The sequence below is a fragment of the Lepidochelys kempii genome, chromosome 6 (assembly GCF_965140285.1).
Source record: "Lepidochelys kempii isolate rLepKem1 chromosome 6, rLepKem1.hap1, whole genome shotgun sequence".
Lineage (NCBI taxonomy): Eukaryota > Metazoa > Chordata > Testudines > Cheloniidae > Lepidochelys > Lepidochelys kempii.
The window spans coordinates 45,970,680-45,989,353 of record NC_136385.1 but is presented as its reverse complement, the minus strand read 5'-3'; the positions used below and the strand labels follow the sequence as shown (position 1 = coordinate 45,989,353).

Below are 18,674 nucleotides of genomic sequence, written 5' to 3'. Positions count from 1 at the left end.
ACACCTGAGAACCAGACTGACCTGCTTCTTGGTTGTCTTTGTTAAGAGCTACCATTACAGAGTTCACAGAAATTACAGGTTTCATTGTAAAGTGGGTAGACAAGTGCCCATTGATTATGTGATGATTACAAAATCTTTACACTGATGTTTCAACAAGTGTATCAAATTCCTATAAACTATATGTAGTATTCGTCTTCTCTTAATTAGACAGCAGCCATTTTAATAAAGAACACTTGTAGTTTTCTGTGAGACACACTTTGTTACGGTACATGTATAGTCAACTTGCCAGAGGATGTTGTGAAGGCCAAGACTATAACAGGGTTCAAAAAAGAACTAGATAAATTCATGGAGGATAGGTCCATCAATGGCTATTAGCCAGGATGGCAGGGATGGTGTCCCTAGCCTTTGTTTGCCAGAAGCTGGGAATGAGCAACAGAGGATGGATCACTTGATGATTACCCGTTCTGTTCATTCCCTCTGAAGGACCTGGCATTGGCCACTGTCAGAAGACAGGATACTGGGCTAGATGGACCTTTGGTCTCACCCAGTATGGCTGTTCTTAGGGTTTGAAGAGAAGTGTTTGTAGAAGATGTATAGCCAAAAGTTAATTATACTATGGCATACTCTTAATATACATCAACTTTCTACTATGTTTGTGTACATATATATATGTACATGCCGTTAGGCATTAGCCCAAGCCCCTGGGTCCAATTACCCTCCTAATTTGAAGGGATTTGAAAAGCAGATTTAGATCCAAATTTGGTAAATCAAACCGTAAACCCAGATTTTGGGGGGGAAATAATAATCAGATCCAGATCTGAATCTTGCATATCAGTCCCTTCTTTACATGCTGTATATAATCTTGGGGGTGGATTTAGAGTAAATGGGGGTTGGGGAAGGCAAACATGCACAGTTTAATTTTTTACATTCTGAAGTAGTCAGGACTACTTGCTCCTGTAATTATATTTTTTTATTTATTCTAGACTGGTATGTGTTGGAGAGGGACACAAAGGTGTTCCAGTCATATCTGAATAACTCCATGAGTGGAATACCATGGCACTTTTGTTTCCACTTGAAATTTTTGAAAGAATCAAGTGCAAGCTACTATTTCATGCCTTTCTCCAGTGTCATTATTTGTATATTAGTGTTATACTCTTGTTTGCACTAGATATAAGCCCTATGCAGACACTCCTGCACCCATATGGAACCCTCCTGAAGCCAGTGTGGCTCCTCACAGGTGCATCGGTCAGTCCATACAGTGTTAATTGCAGATTTGGGACCTAATTTTAATTTAATCCCATAGCTACCTGCAGTAGCAATGTTGGGAGCTCTACTGTAGGCAAGTCTCTAACAGTTTGCTACTATTTTAACTACTGTATCCTCTAGACGGGTTCTGAACAGGATTAAATAACAAGATAGGTTAAAACACGATCAGCCAACCTACATTAGCACTCTCATCACTGCAACAACTCGTGGAGCTGCACCAGTGGAAATTGATGGTCTACTAATAATCTACTCTTATATATCAGGAAATATTTCTAGCTTGTTGAAAGCAAGTTGTAACTAATCTTAGGCAATAAATTTATTATTACACATGAAAGTAAACTACATGTAGTTCACAGAAGTAATTATAGTGCCTACATAGTGTATTTTGATTGCCTGTGATTGTGATGAGATTTCTTTTAAAAACCAACTCTTTTGTTCATTTAAAGATTCTACTGCTAATGAAAATACTTATCTTAAGCCATGAGAACAACCACTAAGTAGATATGAGGGACACAGAACTTCCACTCTCAAGTCTTTATTGCCCTGTTATTGTCCCTTCATTGTGGCTATGAGACTCGTTCACATTCATTTCTAGTTTCCCATACATGTGATTTTCATGTTTCACCTCTGTATTGAAGCAGCAGTTCATGATGAGAAATACATTAACGTCTATATCTCACTAAAATGAGTTATGTAGATACTTGCAATTCCTTCTTCCACACAGCATAAAAGGTGGAGGGGAAAGAGCAATAATCACACACAGAAATGGGACTAAAGGTGCAATGGGAAGGGGAAGAGTGGCAATATGGTATAATCAAGCCACTAGCAAAAAATAGACACTGACTTCATACAAGAAAAGGGGATATTGACTGGTGGTAGCAATTGTGAGGATTAAAATACCCTTGTAGCCTGAGGGAAACTAGAGGCCATAGTAATTTACTCTCTAGGAGTGTGTAAAGTCATTGAAAACTGCAAATTATTACCAAGTTACATATGACAGGTTAGTAATGTGCCCAGTTAATTGCTGGTGTAATTTCAGACTTAAAGTCTTCCATCTTGAGGTCTATAAAATCATGCATGGTATGGAGAAAGTGAATAAATAAGTGTTATTTATCCCTTCACATAACACAAGAACCAGTGGTCACCCAATGAAATTAATAGGTAGCATACAGAAGTACTTAAACATGAGAAGCAAACATAAGGAACAACAAACAAGAAGAAGTACTTCTTCACACAGTGCACAGTCAACCTGTAGAACTCATTGCCAGGGGATGCCAAAAGTAAATCTGGGTTCAAAAAAGAATTAGATAAATTCATGGAGGGGATGCTAAGATTAGGAGAACAGTGAAACCTTTTGTCAAACAAGAACAGTTTGGCTTTAGGAAAGGACAAGGAACCACAGATGCCATGTTTCTATTAGCCAAGGTGGTCAGGGATGCAGCCCCATGCTCTGTGTGTCCCTAGGCCTCTGACTGCTAGAAGCTGGGACTGAACGACCGTGGATGGATCACTCAATAATTGCCTTGTTCTGTTTGTTCCCTCTGAAACATTTGGCATTCATCACTGTCGGAAGACAGGATACAGGGCTAGATGGACCATTAGTCTGACCCGGTAGGGCCATTCTTATGTTCAGTGGAGTTATACCAGAGATAAAATTAGCCTAGTTAATACACTTAGTAGTTCTTTTGGTTCATTGCTAATCAACTGATAATGGGAGCTGTAGTGTATCACCAATCATTCAGGTGATAGGAGAAACCCACTTTATAGGAAGGAAACTTATTTTATATTGACAGCTGGAAAATACATTATTCAGTAATGCAGTGGTTCTCACACTGTGGTTTACAGACTCTCTGGTACTCTGGAGAGCCTTTTCTAGGAGTCTGCAAAAGGAAACATTTTAAGTGACAGGTTGTGGTAGAAAGAAATGTTGCCTGGGGGAAAGAGGTGTTGCCATCGTCCCTAAAAGAGGGGGGGTGGGGGGCTGAGTGTGTGTGTGTGTCTGTCTGTCTGTCTGTCTCTCATATGAAGAACTCAATCCAGTGGAGAAGTGGAAGAACTCCTGTAGAGGTATATTAGTAATCCAGGGGCAGGATAGGCATCTTTTAGTCAGAGTGAGGTGAAATCCAGGAGTGCTACGTGTATAGTGAAGTTCTCTGCAGTGTGAGCAAGGGTGGCAGAATCTGAGCCCAAATGTTTATTTCACTGGATTCTAACGTTATCAACCAAATTGAGACTCAGAAAGGATATGTTATGTAACATGTACAATCTCTTAACACACTTCCTTTAAATAAGATTAATAATAACTTTCTCTCTCTCTCACACACACACACACACACACACACACTGTAACAGTCAACTTGCAGTGTTGGTTTTTATTGCTTGGCTTTACCACATCAGGGTTCTGCCCCCTATTCATAGGGTTACCTAAATAAGTCATTGGGTGCAATTTTCAAAAGGGCCTAAGTGTCTTGGAGCCCAAGTCCAGTTGCAACCAGTGGAAATTAAGTGTTTAAGTTACTTAGGCCATTTTGAAAATACCATCCACTATGACTTTTAGGGTCTTGAACTCTGAGTCCTTGTCTGTGTAGACTGATGTGTTTTTTCACAAAAGATTCAACACTTAATTTTAAAAATGATAACATTAGAATCTTTTTTTACCCATTTTCCAGTGTCCCATTTCAGAACACAGCACTCAAGATGAGTCATTGCCCATTTCTCCCCCTTTAAAAATGAAAATCTTTTAGTACGTGTAAAGTCATATTAAAATAGAATCACTAACCTTTCTACACAATCAACCTTTTCTGCTCAAACACCTATAGCCACCATCCTTTTTCTGTTGTGAGTAATTAAGCATTGTGTAAGACACTTTTTAAAAGGCTTTGATTAATCATCAAATAAATTGGATCACTGACAGACTGAAAGCCATCCACACCTCCCAGAGTGAGTAATAGGTGGGCCTGTGCCAACAGTATGTGTCACACATGAAGCCAACTCTGGCAAGCAGTGCCTTCTGTCACTCATAGTTTTAGTTCTTCCTCCTCCTTCTCCCCTTGTCTCATCATCTGGAGTCAGGTTGTCATGCAAGCATCCACCATCATCTTCTGGCTGAGGAAGCAATAAGGTCCACCTGCTTCCCCTCTCCTTTGATGCAATCCATCCATCGCTTCCTTGACTTTTCTTGGGCTCTCTTTCCTACCGCCCACTCCTATCATGCTATCCTCACCAGGTCCTTTTCATTCATGCTCTGTATGTGACTGAACCAGCAAAGTTGCATTTCCTAGATTTTGTCAGCCACATCACACTTCGATTTCCATCCTAATGCTTCATTTTAAAATCTCTCTCTTTATGCACTCTTTTGATTGCACGCAGACATCTCATCTCGAACACCTGTTGGCCCTGAATCTGTTGTTTCCTTACCATTGTCCCTCTGGACTACAAGTGCGAGAATGACAGATGTGGTAAAAATCTTGGGCCAGAGAGACATAAAATGGATGAGCACAGTGGTTACAGCAATATGGCATGGCAAAAAAATCCCTGAAGGCTGGTGCGACTCTATGTGTACGGTGGGCAGCAATAAATTCTGGAAAGGGGGCAACGATATAAAAGTGCTTTTCTTATTTATAAGGCAGAAACCAGGGGAAAGGCAAAACATAAGTGTGGTTCAATACTGTACTCTGAAAATTAGGCCACTTACTTTGGTGGCTAAATATGGATTTAGGTGCCTAACAATATTTGTTCTGAAAACAGTGGCACTGAATAAACCCAAGCCTTTTTTGTGCTTTTTAGGCATAGCCACATGTTGAAACAATGCAGGGTGATACTGCTCCGAAGGGAATTCTGGGGAAGCCACCCAAGGCTGTGCATGGGTGCCTGTCTTATGGAGTTCAGCCTGTTTTTCTTGTGCACTGGTCCCATTTCCCTTGGGCACGTGGAGAAATCACTCCTTACATTCTCTGTAGCATGGAATTGCAATACTGACAAGCCCTTTCATGGTATGAATGGGGTAATGGTTCTTGTGGACCATCTCCCCTTCTGTAACTTAGATGGGGTCTCTTTTGTATATGGCAATATAAAATAATATTTTCTGCATAAATAATACTAGGGATCAACTAATATATTTAAAATAACATTACACTGTATCTCAAGAGGATATAATTTTGGCTCCTTATATCTGCAACCTGTGGCTCTTGCATACCTTTATAATTCTGCCAATGATTTTTAAAAATGCTATTATAGTCTCTAGCAATGGGCCCAGTCAGTGCTCTGCAGACACTACAGCACACTGCACTGTTGTACAGAACTGCTGTAGCGTACCGTAACAGTGTTGATAAAGACTACCAGCATATACTAGCCAAAAGAAAAGGAGGACTGGTGGCACCTTAGAGACGAACCAATTTATTGGAGCATCAGCTTTCGTGAGCTACAGCTCACTTCATCGGATGCATGAATTGAGCTGTAGCTCACGAAAGCTTATGCTCAAATAAATTGGTTAGTCTCTAAGGTGCCACCAGTCCTCCTTTTCTTTTTGCGAAGACAGACTAACACGGCTGTTACTCTGAAACCAGCATATACTAGATCACTGTAAGAGCATTATAGGTCTGAGTCTGATCTCACATACACCACTGCAAATCAGAAGTAAATGTTAAAGTAATCTGTTTAAGTCAATGGAATTACACTGGCATAAGAAGGCAAGAGTCAAGCTACTCTTGACTCACACCAGTTTCAGGAAGATCAGAATCCAGCTCTATTTCTAAATGTAGTCCACCTAACCAGCATTTTTGTATGTGTGTTTATTCTTTTAAAAAAAAGATTTATTTATTAAAAATTATAAAATTGGAGTCTGATTAAAATTCTAACCAAAATAATGAACTAAATGCAGTGATTGTGTCACATGTGGTTAGGCAACTCTTTCCTGTATAGAGATAACAGGTGGTGGGGGGAAAAATTCTTACTGAGATAGTTGCAAATTACTGCTCTACTCTAATATCAGTTAATTTACTCTGGAATTAGTTATTTTCAGAGTCCATAGGTGATAACCAACTAGAACATGGAAAATGATCATGCCTCTGTTTTTTAAACCCATGTATTAATTGTGAAAAATAATAAAAAGTATAATTAATGGTTTCCACAGCTACAGTGTTTCTAGAGTTTTGGAAAAGGCGGAGAGCTGTGCTCACCTATGACTGGGATCTCATAGACTGGGAGGATGAAGAGGTAAGATCGCAAATAAGCAATCTAATGATGATCTTATAATCAACACAATGACAGTGTAAGTAGTAATGCTTTGTGCTTTGCTAGGAGAATTGAATTTGCTATATAACACTGGTGCAATAGATCAATAATGTATCTTGCAAGTAGAGGTGCATCCAAATTCAAATACTACTCTCCTCTTGGCAAAGTTTCTTTCTTTCTTTCTTTCTTTCTTTCTTTCTTTCTTTCTTTCTTTCTTTCTTTCTTTCGGAAGGGCAATGTTACTCCTTTTGTTTAAGCAGGGTATGTGAATAAAAAAAAAATCTAAGTGCCCATATTTAGCAAAGTGTGATGGGGGCAGCCAGGAATATCTGTCTGGAGTAAGCAGGCCCTTTAAGAGGGATTTAGGGGCCAGCTGTGGCCCTATCCCAGTGTAGCTTAAAGCTAAGGGATTTCTGGGACTTGTAGTCCTGAGGGACTATGGAAGCTGTTGAATGTGAAGCAAAGTATTCTGGGAATTAGGTCATGGATAAAAAGAGCTCCCTTCTCCCCACAAAGGGGAGACCAGGGAGTAAGCAAGAGGTGTTGTGTGGGACTCTGCCTAAAGAGAATGCAACTTGCTATTGGGTCCCTCCAGACAAAGAGCCCACCTCAGTGCTAGCAAAGGGCTAGGGAAGAGTATGCTATTTGGAGCTAGAAAGCCAAACACAGCAAGGACCTGATCCCTTTCCCTGCATATATTGCTAATCAGCCTTCAACTCCTATGATCCCTTTGCACCACAAATTTCTGATTCAGCCCAGAATCAAGCCATTCTAGAAAAGTGCCAGAGCCTAGACCTTGAACCACTTTTAAAGGGCCAGCTCAGCCTATTTCAGTCTGCCGTGGGCACCAACAAATAGCAAATAGTTCTATCCCTTTGCACATCTCATGAAATTTGCTCTGTAAGTCACAAGTGAACATTGCTGTAATGGAATTTAAGGCCACTCACCTCTAGGATAATGATTGAAATTTGGTCCAGGTTAATTGAGACCCAGAGTCATTATCGCTTCATGGCTCTTCTGGAGCCTCTTGGAGATGAGTTAATGATGTTAGTCTAGTTCCTAATGAACGTTTTCCACACCACAAAAATCACCACCACCACAGTTTTCTTAGCAATCTCAGCAGAGAAACCAGTGATTGAATCAACATGGCAACCCAACTCCCTTTCACCCCTGGAAGTGATTCTTCTAGCACCTTGGCTGGTGAGTGAGGGAAGACTTTTACCGCCATGATTTGTGCTGCTCCTGATCTCTGTGTGAATGTAATGACGTGTCTCAAAGGCTCTCCAATTCAGCCTCTTTCAAGGGCAGTTATTTGGATATTTACTTTAAAAATATGTGAAGCACTTTGGGAGGAAGGGAGCTATGCAACTGCCAGTCATTATCATTATAGAATGTTTATACTGATGCTTTGCTACTTACATTGAAGCAAATCTATGTCATTGCAGGAAGAGCTGCGTCCCCAGTTTGAAGCGAAATACTCCCAAGTGGAACGAGTAAATCCCATCACAGGAAAACCTGAACCTTTTCAACCCTTCCCTGATAAACTTAGTCGACTGATGGTGTCTGTCTCAGGAATATTCTTCATGGTAAAGTTTCTAATGATATTGGAAGGCCACTCTAGGCCTTATTTTGATATCACACCAACGTAAATCAGGAGTGCTTCCACTAAAGTTAATGGAGTTAGAGTGGTGTAACATGTGTAAGTGAGATCAGATTAGGCACAACGCTTGTCAATGTTCGATGGGTTGGTGGTGGCTTGTGGTTCTTGGGTGTGTGTGTGGGGGGGAGGTTGCACCTTTAGAAATTTGCAAAAATATAATATAGTAGGCATTTGTCTTTATATAGTAACAGAGAATTTTGTTTCAGTAGTCTAGTATTTTGTCTTTAATCTAAGACCGCTCCATGAAACAAATTGGGCTCTCTCCTTTTTAAAAGCACTCAATAATCTATTGATCTTTATTTCAGCTGTTTATTTGAATAGGTATTTTATTCATCTAATTACACATGCATTTATTTCCCTGCAGATTTCTTTGGTACTCACTGCAGTGTTCGCAGTTGTGGTCTATCGCCTGGTAGCTATGGAACAATTTGCATCCTTCCAATGGTATTTTATCAAAAAGTACTGGCAGTTTGCAACATCTGGCACTGGAGTCTGTATCAATTTCATGATCATCATGTCACTTAATGTTGTAAGTTTTAAAACTTTTAAAAAGAGGGATAAGGATTTCAAGTGATACATTGCATTTTTTAAAAAAATGAGTTACTGTACAGTTGTAACTCAGGTAACTTTGGTAATAGAGTGAAACAGAAACACTTTATGAACTCTGTGCACATTTTAGTACTGTAACAGTTTTGTTACAAATAGCTGATTGTGTAACACATTCTTGCCTTTCGAAGCACGTATTTTATTAATTTATATATAAAAATGTCTGCAGGTTGTTTATTTGTATTACAATAATATCCAGAGATTGTGCTGCAATTGCTTTTATTCAACAGCATGCTGTTGTTTCAATGGTTTTTGAGCTGCCTGTGCAATTCCTCATTACAAATATTTCACCATACCACTAAGTCTCAGTGGCACAGAACACCATTTTTACATTAGCAAAATCCACTGCTATCCAATTTGGAATTGTGATATCAATGTCGCAATCAGTAGAGGAAGTGTGAGGGAGGAAAAGCATCTACAAATGTAGGACTTCACAATAAGTGTAAAGTGTTCCAAAAACCTCCAGATGTTTCACAAAACACTTCACAATTTTTTTCAGTGATTTTTACAAAGCAGAAGAAATAAATCTATTCAGTCTTCCTGACTGAGATTTCTAGATCCTCTCCCAAATGTAAAAGGGTTCTTAATAATGAAATCTAGATTCTCCCATTTCTACTTTTCAACTCAGCTTTGTTATCAACATTTTAAAATCTTAGAGGCATTGCAGAATATGGTGTTAGTTTAGCTTTTCTCTACTAAAATATACGTTATTCGGTTTAAAATGTCTACTGTATTAGCAGATTTTATATTGGTATAAAATGTTCTCTGTCACTACTGATGGCATTCATAATTTCTCTACTATGATATTAGAAGTGTAAATAGGTAAAGATTAGGAATTATGTAGCATTGTAACTTCTTCTGTTATCTACTAAGTAAGTAGCATTCTTAAAAGCAGTCTCTCCAAACTTTTTGAGATTACTAATTATCGTATTTCCTGGTCATGAAAAGTACATACAAGCAAAACAAAAGCAATTGAAAACATGGAGACACTCCTGAAAACATTTGTGCTTTTACAATCTCAGTTATGCATTAGGGCTGAAGTTCGTTTGAGAAGAATGGGTGGGGATCATGACTGTACTATCAAATAAACAAGTAAGGCAAATGCTAACTAAATGACTCCTTGTACAAATGAATGCAAAGGGAAATCCTAGTGTAATAAATCTGTGGTTTCTCTCTACTTTCAGACCAGTCACATCCACTTATTAGAATCATAGAATAACACAGTTGGAAGGGACCTCTGGAGGCCATCTAGTCCAACCCCTTGCCCAGACCAGGACCAATCCCAACTAAATCATCCCGGCCAGGGCTTTGTCAAGCCTGACCTTAAAAACTTCTAAGGAAGGGGATTCCACCACCTCCCTAAGTAACGCATTCCAGTGTTTCACCACCCTCCTAGTGAAAAAGTTTTTTCCTAATATCCAACCTAAACCTCCCCCACTGCAATTTGAGACCATTACTCCTTGTCCTGTCATCTGCTATCACTGAGAATATTCTACATCCATCCTCTTTGGAGCCACCTTTCAGGTAGTTAAAAGCGGCTATCAAATCCCCCCTCATTCTTCTCTTCCGTAGACTAAACAATCCCAGTTCCCTCAGCCTCTCCTCATAACTCATGTGTTCCAGTCCCCTAATCATTTTTGTTGCCCTTCGCTGGACTCTCTCCAATTTCTCCACATCCTTCTTGTAGTGTGGGGCCCAAAACTGGACACAGTACTCCAGATGAGGCCTCACCAATGTCGAATAGAGGGGAATGATCACGTCCCTCCATCTGCTGGCAATGCCCTACTTATACACCCCAAAATGCCATTGGCCTTCTTGGCAACAAGGGCACACTGTTGACTCCTATCCAGCTTCTCATCCACTGTCACCCCTAGGTCCTTCTCTGCAGAACTGCTGCCTAGCCATTCGGTCCCTAGTCTGTAGCGGTGCATTGGATTCTTCCATCCTAAGTGCAAGACTCTGCACTTGTCCTTGTTGAACCTCATCAGATTTCTTTTGGCCCAATCCTCCAATTTGTCTAGGTCCCTCTGTATCCTATCCCTACCCTCCAGCGTATCTACCACTCCTCCCAGTTTAGTGTCATCCGCAAACTTGCTGAGGGTGCAATCCACACCATCCTCCAGATCATTTATGAAGATATTGAACAAAACCGGCCCCAGGACCAACCCTTGGGGCACTCCGCTAGATACCGGCTGCCAACTAGACATGGAGCTATTGATCACTACCCGTTGAGCCCAACAATTTAGCCAACTTTCTACCCACCTTGTAGTGCATCCATCCAGCCCATACTTCTTTAACTTGCTGACAAGAATACTGTGGGAGACTGTGTCAAAAGCTTTGCTAAAGTCGAGGAATAACACGTCCACTGCTTTCCCTTCATCCACAGAACCAGTTATCTCATCATAGAAGGCAATTAGATTAGTCAGGCATGACTTTCCCTTGGTGAATCCATGCTGACTGTTCCTGATCACTTTCCTCTCCTCTAAGTGCTTCAGAATTGATTCCTTGAGGACATGCTCCATGATTTTTCCAGGGACTGAGGAGAGGCTGACCGGCCTGTAGTTCCCAAGATCCTCCTTCTTCCCTTTTTTAAAGATGGGCACTACATTAGCCTTTTTCCAATCTTCCGGGACTTCCCCCGATCGCCATGAGTTTTCAAAGATAATGGCCAATGGCTCTGCAATCACATCCGCCAAGTCCTTTAGCACTCTCGGATGCAACGCATCTGGCCCCATGGACTTGTGCACGTCCAGTTTTTCTAAACAGTCCCGAACCACTTTTTCCTTCACAGAGGGCTGGCCACCTCCTCCCCATGCTGTGCTGCCCAGTGCAGTAGTCTGGGAGCTGATCTTGTTCGTGAAGACAGAGGCAAAAAAAACATTGAGTACAATAGCTTTTTCCACATCCTCTGTCACTAGGTTGCCTCCCTCATTTAGTAAGGGGCCCACACTTTCCTTGGCTTTGTTCTTATTGCCAACATACCTAAAGTAACCCTTCTTGTTACTCTTAACATCCCTCGCTAGCTGCAACTCCAGGTGTGATTTAGCCTTCCTGATTCCATTCCTACATGCCCGAGCAATATTTATATACTCATCCCTGGTCATTTGTCCAATCTTCCACTTCTTGTAAGCCTCTTTTTTGTGTTTAAGATCAGCAAGGATTTCACTGTTAAGCCAAGCTGGTCGCCTGCCATATTTACTATTCTTTCTACACATCGGGATGGTTTGTCCCTGTAACCTCAATAAGGATTCTTTAAAAAACAGCCAGCTCTCCTGGACTCCTTCCCCCCTCATGTTATTCTCCCAGGGGATCTTGCCCATCAGTTCCCTGTGGGAGTCAAAGTCTGCTTTTCTGAAGTCCAGGGTCCGTATTCTGCTGCTTTCCTTTCTTCCTTGTGTCAGGATCCTGAACTCGACCACCTCATGGTCAGTGCCTCCCAGGTTCCCATCCACTTTTGCTTCCCCTACTAATTCTTCCTGGTTTGTGAGCAGCAGGTCAAGAAGATCTCCACCCCTAGTTGGTTCCTCCAGCACTTGCACCAGGAAATTGTCCCCTACAGTTTCCAAAAACTTCCTGGATTGTCTGTGCACCGCCGTATTGCTCTCCCAGCAGATATCAGGATGATTGAAGTCGCCCATGAGAACCAGGGCATGTGATCTAGTAGCTTCTGCGACTTGCTGGAAGAAAGCCTCGTCCACCTCATCCCCCTGGTCCGGTGGTCTATAGCAGACTCCCACCACGACATCTCCCTTGCTGCTCAGGCTTCTAAACTTAATCCAGAGACTCTCAGGTTTTTCTGCAGTTTCATACTTGAGCTCTGAGCAGTCATACTGCTCCCTCACATACAGTGCAACTCCCCCACCTTTTCTGGCCTCCCTGTCCTTCCTGAACAGTTTATACCCATCCAAGACAGAACTCCAGTCATGCGAGTTATCCCACCAAGTCTCCGTTATTCCAATCACATCATAATTCCCTGACTTTGCCAGGACCTCCAGTTCTCCCTGCTTGTTTCCCAGGCTTTGTGCATTTGTATATAGGCACTTGAGATAACCCGCTGATCGCCCCTTGTTCTCAGTATGGGGCAGGAGCCCTTCCCTCTCACATGCTCCTGCTCGTGCTTCCTCCCGGTATCCCACTTCCCCACTTACCTCAGGGCTTTGGTCTCCTTCCCCCGGTGAACCTAGTTTAAAGCCCTCCTCACTAGGTTAGCCAGCCTGCTCGCGAAGATGTTCTTCCCTCTCTTCGTTAAGTGGAGCCCGTCTCTGCCTAGCACTCCTCCTTCTTGGAACACCATCCCATGGTCAAAGAATTCAAAGCCTTCTCTCTGACACCACCTGCGTAGCCATTCATTGACTTCCACGATTCGACAGTCTCTACCCCGGCCTTTTCCTTCCATGGGGAGGATGGATGAGAACATCACTTGCACCTCATACTCCTTTATCCTCCTTCCCAGAGCCATGTAGTCTGCAGTGATCCGCTCAAGGTCATTCTTGGCAGTATCATTGTTGCCCACGTGGAAAAGCAGGAAGGGGTAGCGGTCCGAGGGCTTGATGAGTCTCGGCAGACTCTCCGTCACATCGCGAATCTTAGCCCCTGGCAAGCAGCAGACTTCTTTGTTTTCCCGGTCAGGGCGGCAGATAGATGACTCAGTCCCCCTGAGGAGAGAGACCCCGACCACCACCACCCGCCTCCTTCTCTTGGGAGTGGTGGTCATGGAACTCCCAACCTTAAGACAGTGCATCTCATGCCTTTCAACTGGTGGAGTCTCCTTCTGCTCCTTTCCCTCAGACGTATCATCTGGGCCACTCCCCACAATGGTACCTGTGGAGAGAACATGAAAACGGTTACTTACCTGGGTCCACATTGCTGGTACATGGATGTTCCCCCTTCTTCTTCTGGAGGTCACATGTTGCCAGATTTCTTCACCATCCTCCTGTCCACACTGCGCAGCCTGCTCTGAATCTTCAGAACCTTGTGCCTGTAGAAGCATATCCTGACGTCTGTCCAGGAAATCTTCAGTTTCTCCTATGCAACGCAGGGTCGATACCTGTTGCTCCAGACCTTGAACCTTCTCTTCCAATATGGAGACCAGCTTGCACTTTGTACAGACAAAGTCGCTTCTGTCCTCTGGAAGAAAGACAAACATGGCACATCCAGTGCAGGTCACAAGAGTTGAACACTCCGCATCCATCTTATCTTCCTACTATGAGCTTCCTCAGGAGATGCAGTAATTACTCAGAGAAGTCGTTAGGGTGTAAGCCTCAGTGGGCTCACTCCAGGCGAACTCCCAGGCAAACTCCTGCTGTTTGCTGCTCTTCTGCCCCCCGCAGCTCAGCTGGTTCCCTGCCGCTCAGCTGGTTCGCGGAGTGCTGACTTTTTTTAAACAGCCACGCTCACCTGAAACAAACACTCCCAACTCCCGCCCTTTTCAGCCAACCAATCAAGCACTCACTCAAACTTTCAAGCTGCCCTCACTACAAACACTCCGATCCTCTCACCAAACACACACTCAGATACCCAGATACTCACCAGCACAGATCCCAGGCAAACTCCTTACTATTCCTAACAGTAAGGGAAAAACCAATGAATGCTCATGCAGATATCTGTTTATATATTAATATTTTTGTGAATATGTATTTGCATGAAAAGTATTCCTCCAGCCATCTCAAAATCTTTGTAGATACATATAGTCAGAAAATAGATCAATACCATCTGTAGCTTAAGTGACCAGTCACACAGGATAAATAGCAAATGATAAATTGCAAATAGTTTGATCATTCTGTGGACTGAAATATATTTCTATAAATCATTATATAGATAAATTCAAGCTATGAACATAAAAATCTAATTGTGTTTGTGGATAATTAGCCTAGAGGGAAAAGAGGGACTAAAATAGATGAATAATTTTTTCATTGCAAATAATTAAGACTCCTGTGGCTTCTTGCCCTCATCCCGGTTATCTTGATGTTGTAGGACAGTTAAATACTTGTTTCCTTCAAGTGCTTACTTTTATTCATTATTTAATAGATATCCTGATATTTTAACAATATAAAATCTTTGCAATAATTTATGCTGTTTCTTATTTTTACTTCAGGTATATGAAAAAGTTGCCTATCTCCTAACAGATTTAGGTAGGTGCATCAGTTATACTGTATAACTTTGTATTTCAATATCAAATCGTCAAAACCATTTTTAACATGCATAGTAATGTGGTGCCCTTTCCCAAACTATGAACTGCCTACCAATGGCAGTGAAAACTATTACCTAGCATATGGGTGGGGGGATGGGAGAGGGGAGAAAACTGGTCAATGGCCCCTAGAGATGACCAAATCCCTAGATCAAGAGATGCCCCCACTCTCCCCCACAGACTTTAGAGAAGTTTGGATCACAGATGAACTATGCAACTGTGGACCATTTCTAGAAGTCCTCATCCTGCAGTCTGCTTAGTACAGGGGGACAGCTAACGTCCATATGGAATGAATTCAGTGGAGCTGTCCACGGGCTCAGGTGTCACCCCTGTGTGGATCAGATTAGACGATTAACACCTAAATTGTTCCTTCACCTAAATACAGATAACTTTTGATTTCATCCTGCTGTATCAGATTTTGTGCCCCAGGATCAATTCTTTTTAGTTTTCAAATGCTAGCAGGCAAAGTTGGAAGCCTGAAAAAAATAGTGTTGTGTTTTTTTACCTGTCCCGCTGGTAGAAAGGGGAGATGTATCAGGTTAGGATCATGCTACATCCATTGGTCTCAGTTAGTGAGGAAAAAACTCCTCTCCCTTTTCCAGACAAATATTCTGACTAGTGCTATGTGAGGCCTGGGATTTACATTTCATGAACAATTTCCTGGTTTTGACATTTGTTTTCATTCCGAATTGGGATACAACAAAAAATTTCAAAATTTCCCATGAGTTTAAATTTTCAAAAAAATCATTTAGGGTTAATTGAAATGTTTCAATTTCAACTTCTTAGTGGTTTTAAAAAATATAATGTAAAATAAAGTTACAAACAAAGCAAAATATTCCATCCAAAAACGTGTAAAAGAAATGTTTTGACCTTATCAAAATGCTATATAAAAATTTTAAAACTAAATGTCAAAATTAACACATTCCCACTGAAAGTTGTTTGGTTTCAGCAAAATGCCATTTTCCACTGGCAAATCTTTCCATCAAATTTTCGACCAGCTGTAATTTTGACTCTTTAAAAAGAAATTAATAATAAAACTTGCAATCACCATTCAGTCAAAAAAGTTGTGATCAGGGAGGCTACTTTTTTAATTTCCAATCTGGTGCTGTGTCAATGTATTTTATCCTTAACATTTCATCTGATGTGTCCAATTTAATGATATAGTTGATTGTGCTGTAATTCACACAAAGAAGTCAGTCTTTCAATGTAACAGGAGGCTGTGGGATATGTACATGTACAATACTAAAGACATGGTAATTCTCCACACAGAGAAGACTACAAAAAAGTTGTAACTCAGGCGCTTGATGCCCTACATTTACTAGTAGTGCTTAACATGAAACTCCACTTCACCTATTAATGGATAAGTGACTAGGGGTTTGGAAGCACCCACAAAAGTTTGACAGTCACTGGGCTCATCCAAGTTATTTTATATAATCTTGTGCCTAGTTAAACTCAGATTTTACCCTTACTGATCGAACTGTTTCTATCACAGCACTTTGTTGAATACCACAGGGGAATGAGAGAGAGCAGAGCTTAGATTCGCTAGAGCTGTTTTTCCTATTATACATGAAAAGTTCTTTTGACATCTGGTGTAATAGTGTGTCAGTTATCCCTTTCATAATATGGCTTCTGGTCCTGCAGAAGTAGGTCATGATGATGTACGTTTTGTTTCTATACCTAATAGACTTTGGAAAAGTGCTTATTATTGAGGAAAGTGTCCAGGTCAGTCACAAGAATGCTGAAGGCAAGAACTAGTGAGGACAGACCATTTATATATATATATGGAACTAGCCAAAACACTGCAACTTAACTGAACAGAACTTCACAAAGTAATTCCTAAGAGCAATAGGTCATTTGTGGCTGCAGTTGAAAAACAACTAGCCTCAGTCCATCACTGGCCTCTGCACTTTTTGGAACACACACACACACACAATTCTCCAAAGTCCAAATGGCCCTGCCCTAACTTAAAACCTAAATGGGCCTAAACTAAACACCAGTCAGTCTGAGGTCTTGCATCAGGCAGCAGGATTACCCAATGACAGCCCTTCTAACAAATATGCCACACAACTGGATGACACAAAAAGAAAAGGAATACTAGTGGCACCTTAGAGACTATCCAATTTATTTGAGCATAAGCTTTCTGACAGACACCATTAACCCTGCCGAAGTAATCCAGCACCAGTTTTTAGAATTGACATCATTTCTCAAGACAAATTCTGGTGTTCAGTGCAAGGTCTGCCTATAGACAAACAGATAGGAAAGTGTTCACTCATTCTTAACTCCAATTAAAACAGAACTAAAATAAAACTAAAATTTACTAAAATTTTAAAAAGCACATTTAAATTCACTTCAGCGTTTTCTGACTTGGACCAGAACACAGCTGGCTACTTTTCACCTACAGTAGAATGACTTTTTATTGCCCTAGTGTTCCTAGATACTTCCTGAACTCAGGGCTTGGCTACACTTGCAAGTTAGAGAGCACAAAATCAGCCCTGGGCGCCCTAACTCCTGAGGTGTCTACACTGGCAAGGCACTTAGAGCACCTGGACTCTGCAGCTGGAGCATTCCTGGTAATCCACCTCTACAAGAAGCGTAGAGCTTGCTGTGCCCTGGCTGGAGCGTGGGATGTCAGTGTGGATGACATGTTGCATTACTGCGCTGTGATTGGCCTCCGGAAATGTCCCATAATCCCCTGACGTCAAGTGGCCACTCTGGTCATTGTTTTGAACTCTGCTGCTGGCATGCAGATATCCCCCTTCAAAGCTCCATTTCTGACAGCCGGCATGCTCATCTGCCCCGGGACAAAGCAAACCATTACTGTGGAATGCTGATGCTGCGGAGGCCTGCGTGTGTGAGAGCGAGGCAGGGGACGGAGGTGCTGATGTCGGGGTTTCTCCCTGCTGCTGTCTGAACTTACAAGACAGCATGCTGACACATTCTCTGCCCCCCAAAACACACTGTCTCTCCCCCCACATACACACAACACACTCCCTGTCACACTCCACTCCCACCCCCCATTTGAAAAGCACGCAGCAGCCACTTGCACACTGGGATAGCTACCACAATGCACTGCTCTCTGTGGCGTTGCAAGAGGTGCTAATATTGCCATGCCACTGTGCTTGCAGCTGACAGTGTAAACACACTGCAGTGCTTTCCCTGCTGCTGTCTCCGAGGGCTGGTTTAACCCCAGCACTCTACATCTGCAAGTGTAGCCAAGCCCTCATTACAATAATAAAAGGAAAGGAAGAAAAAAACAATAACTGGTTGTCAACAGGCTGCGATCTTCCAATGAAAGGCAAACCACAGCCTTATAATGTGTTTGTTTATTTTGACTCTAAGCAACCATATAAACTTTAGAGGATTGAGTATCTCATCCAGTGTTTGAAAAATGCACCCACCCTATCTTGGTTAATTACTTCTGTTTGTTCGTTTTTATTAAAGAACTCAAAGAAAAAAATGCAGTTGTTTTTTCACTGAAACAACATGACTACATATATTTTAAATGCTCCAAAGTGCATTTATTGATTTCATGGTGAGTTATGTGACTTAGACTCTAAATCACTCAGGTGGTTTTGAATCGCTTACCTGCATACTGTATAATTAATAATTATACAGCATAATTAATTTTTCAAAAGCAATTTGAAATTTTCATGAAAAATGTCAAAATTGCAAATTTCAAAATTAACAGCCAGTTCTAAATAAGATAGAATTCCTGCCCTAAAA

General features: G+C 41.5%; 1 protein-coding gene across 7 annotated transcripts in view; it reads left to right on the top strand.

The window, feature by feature from the left end:
* The window catches only part of ANO3 (anoctamin 3), a 390,571-nt gene that overhangs the window by 343,815 nt on the left and 28,082 nt on the right, over window positions 1–18,674 (top strand). For all 7 annotated transcript variants that reach the window (XM_078853244.1, XM_073347804.2, XM_078853245.1 and 4 more), the window contains 4 exons: window positions 6,398–6,480; window positions 7,944–8,084; window positions 8,523–8,687; window positions 14,859–14,895. In XM_078853244.1, coding sequence (XP_078709370.1) covers window positions 6,398–6,480; window positions 7,944–8,084; window positions 8,523–8,687; window positions 14,859–14,895 — 426 coding nt within the window. The remainder of the gene's footprint in view (window positions 1–6,397; window positions 6,481–7,943; window positions 8,085–8,522; window positions 8,688–14,858; window positions 14,896–18,674) is intronic.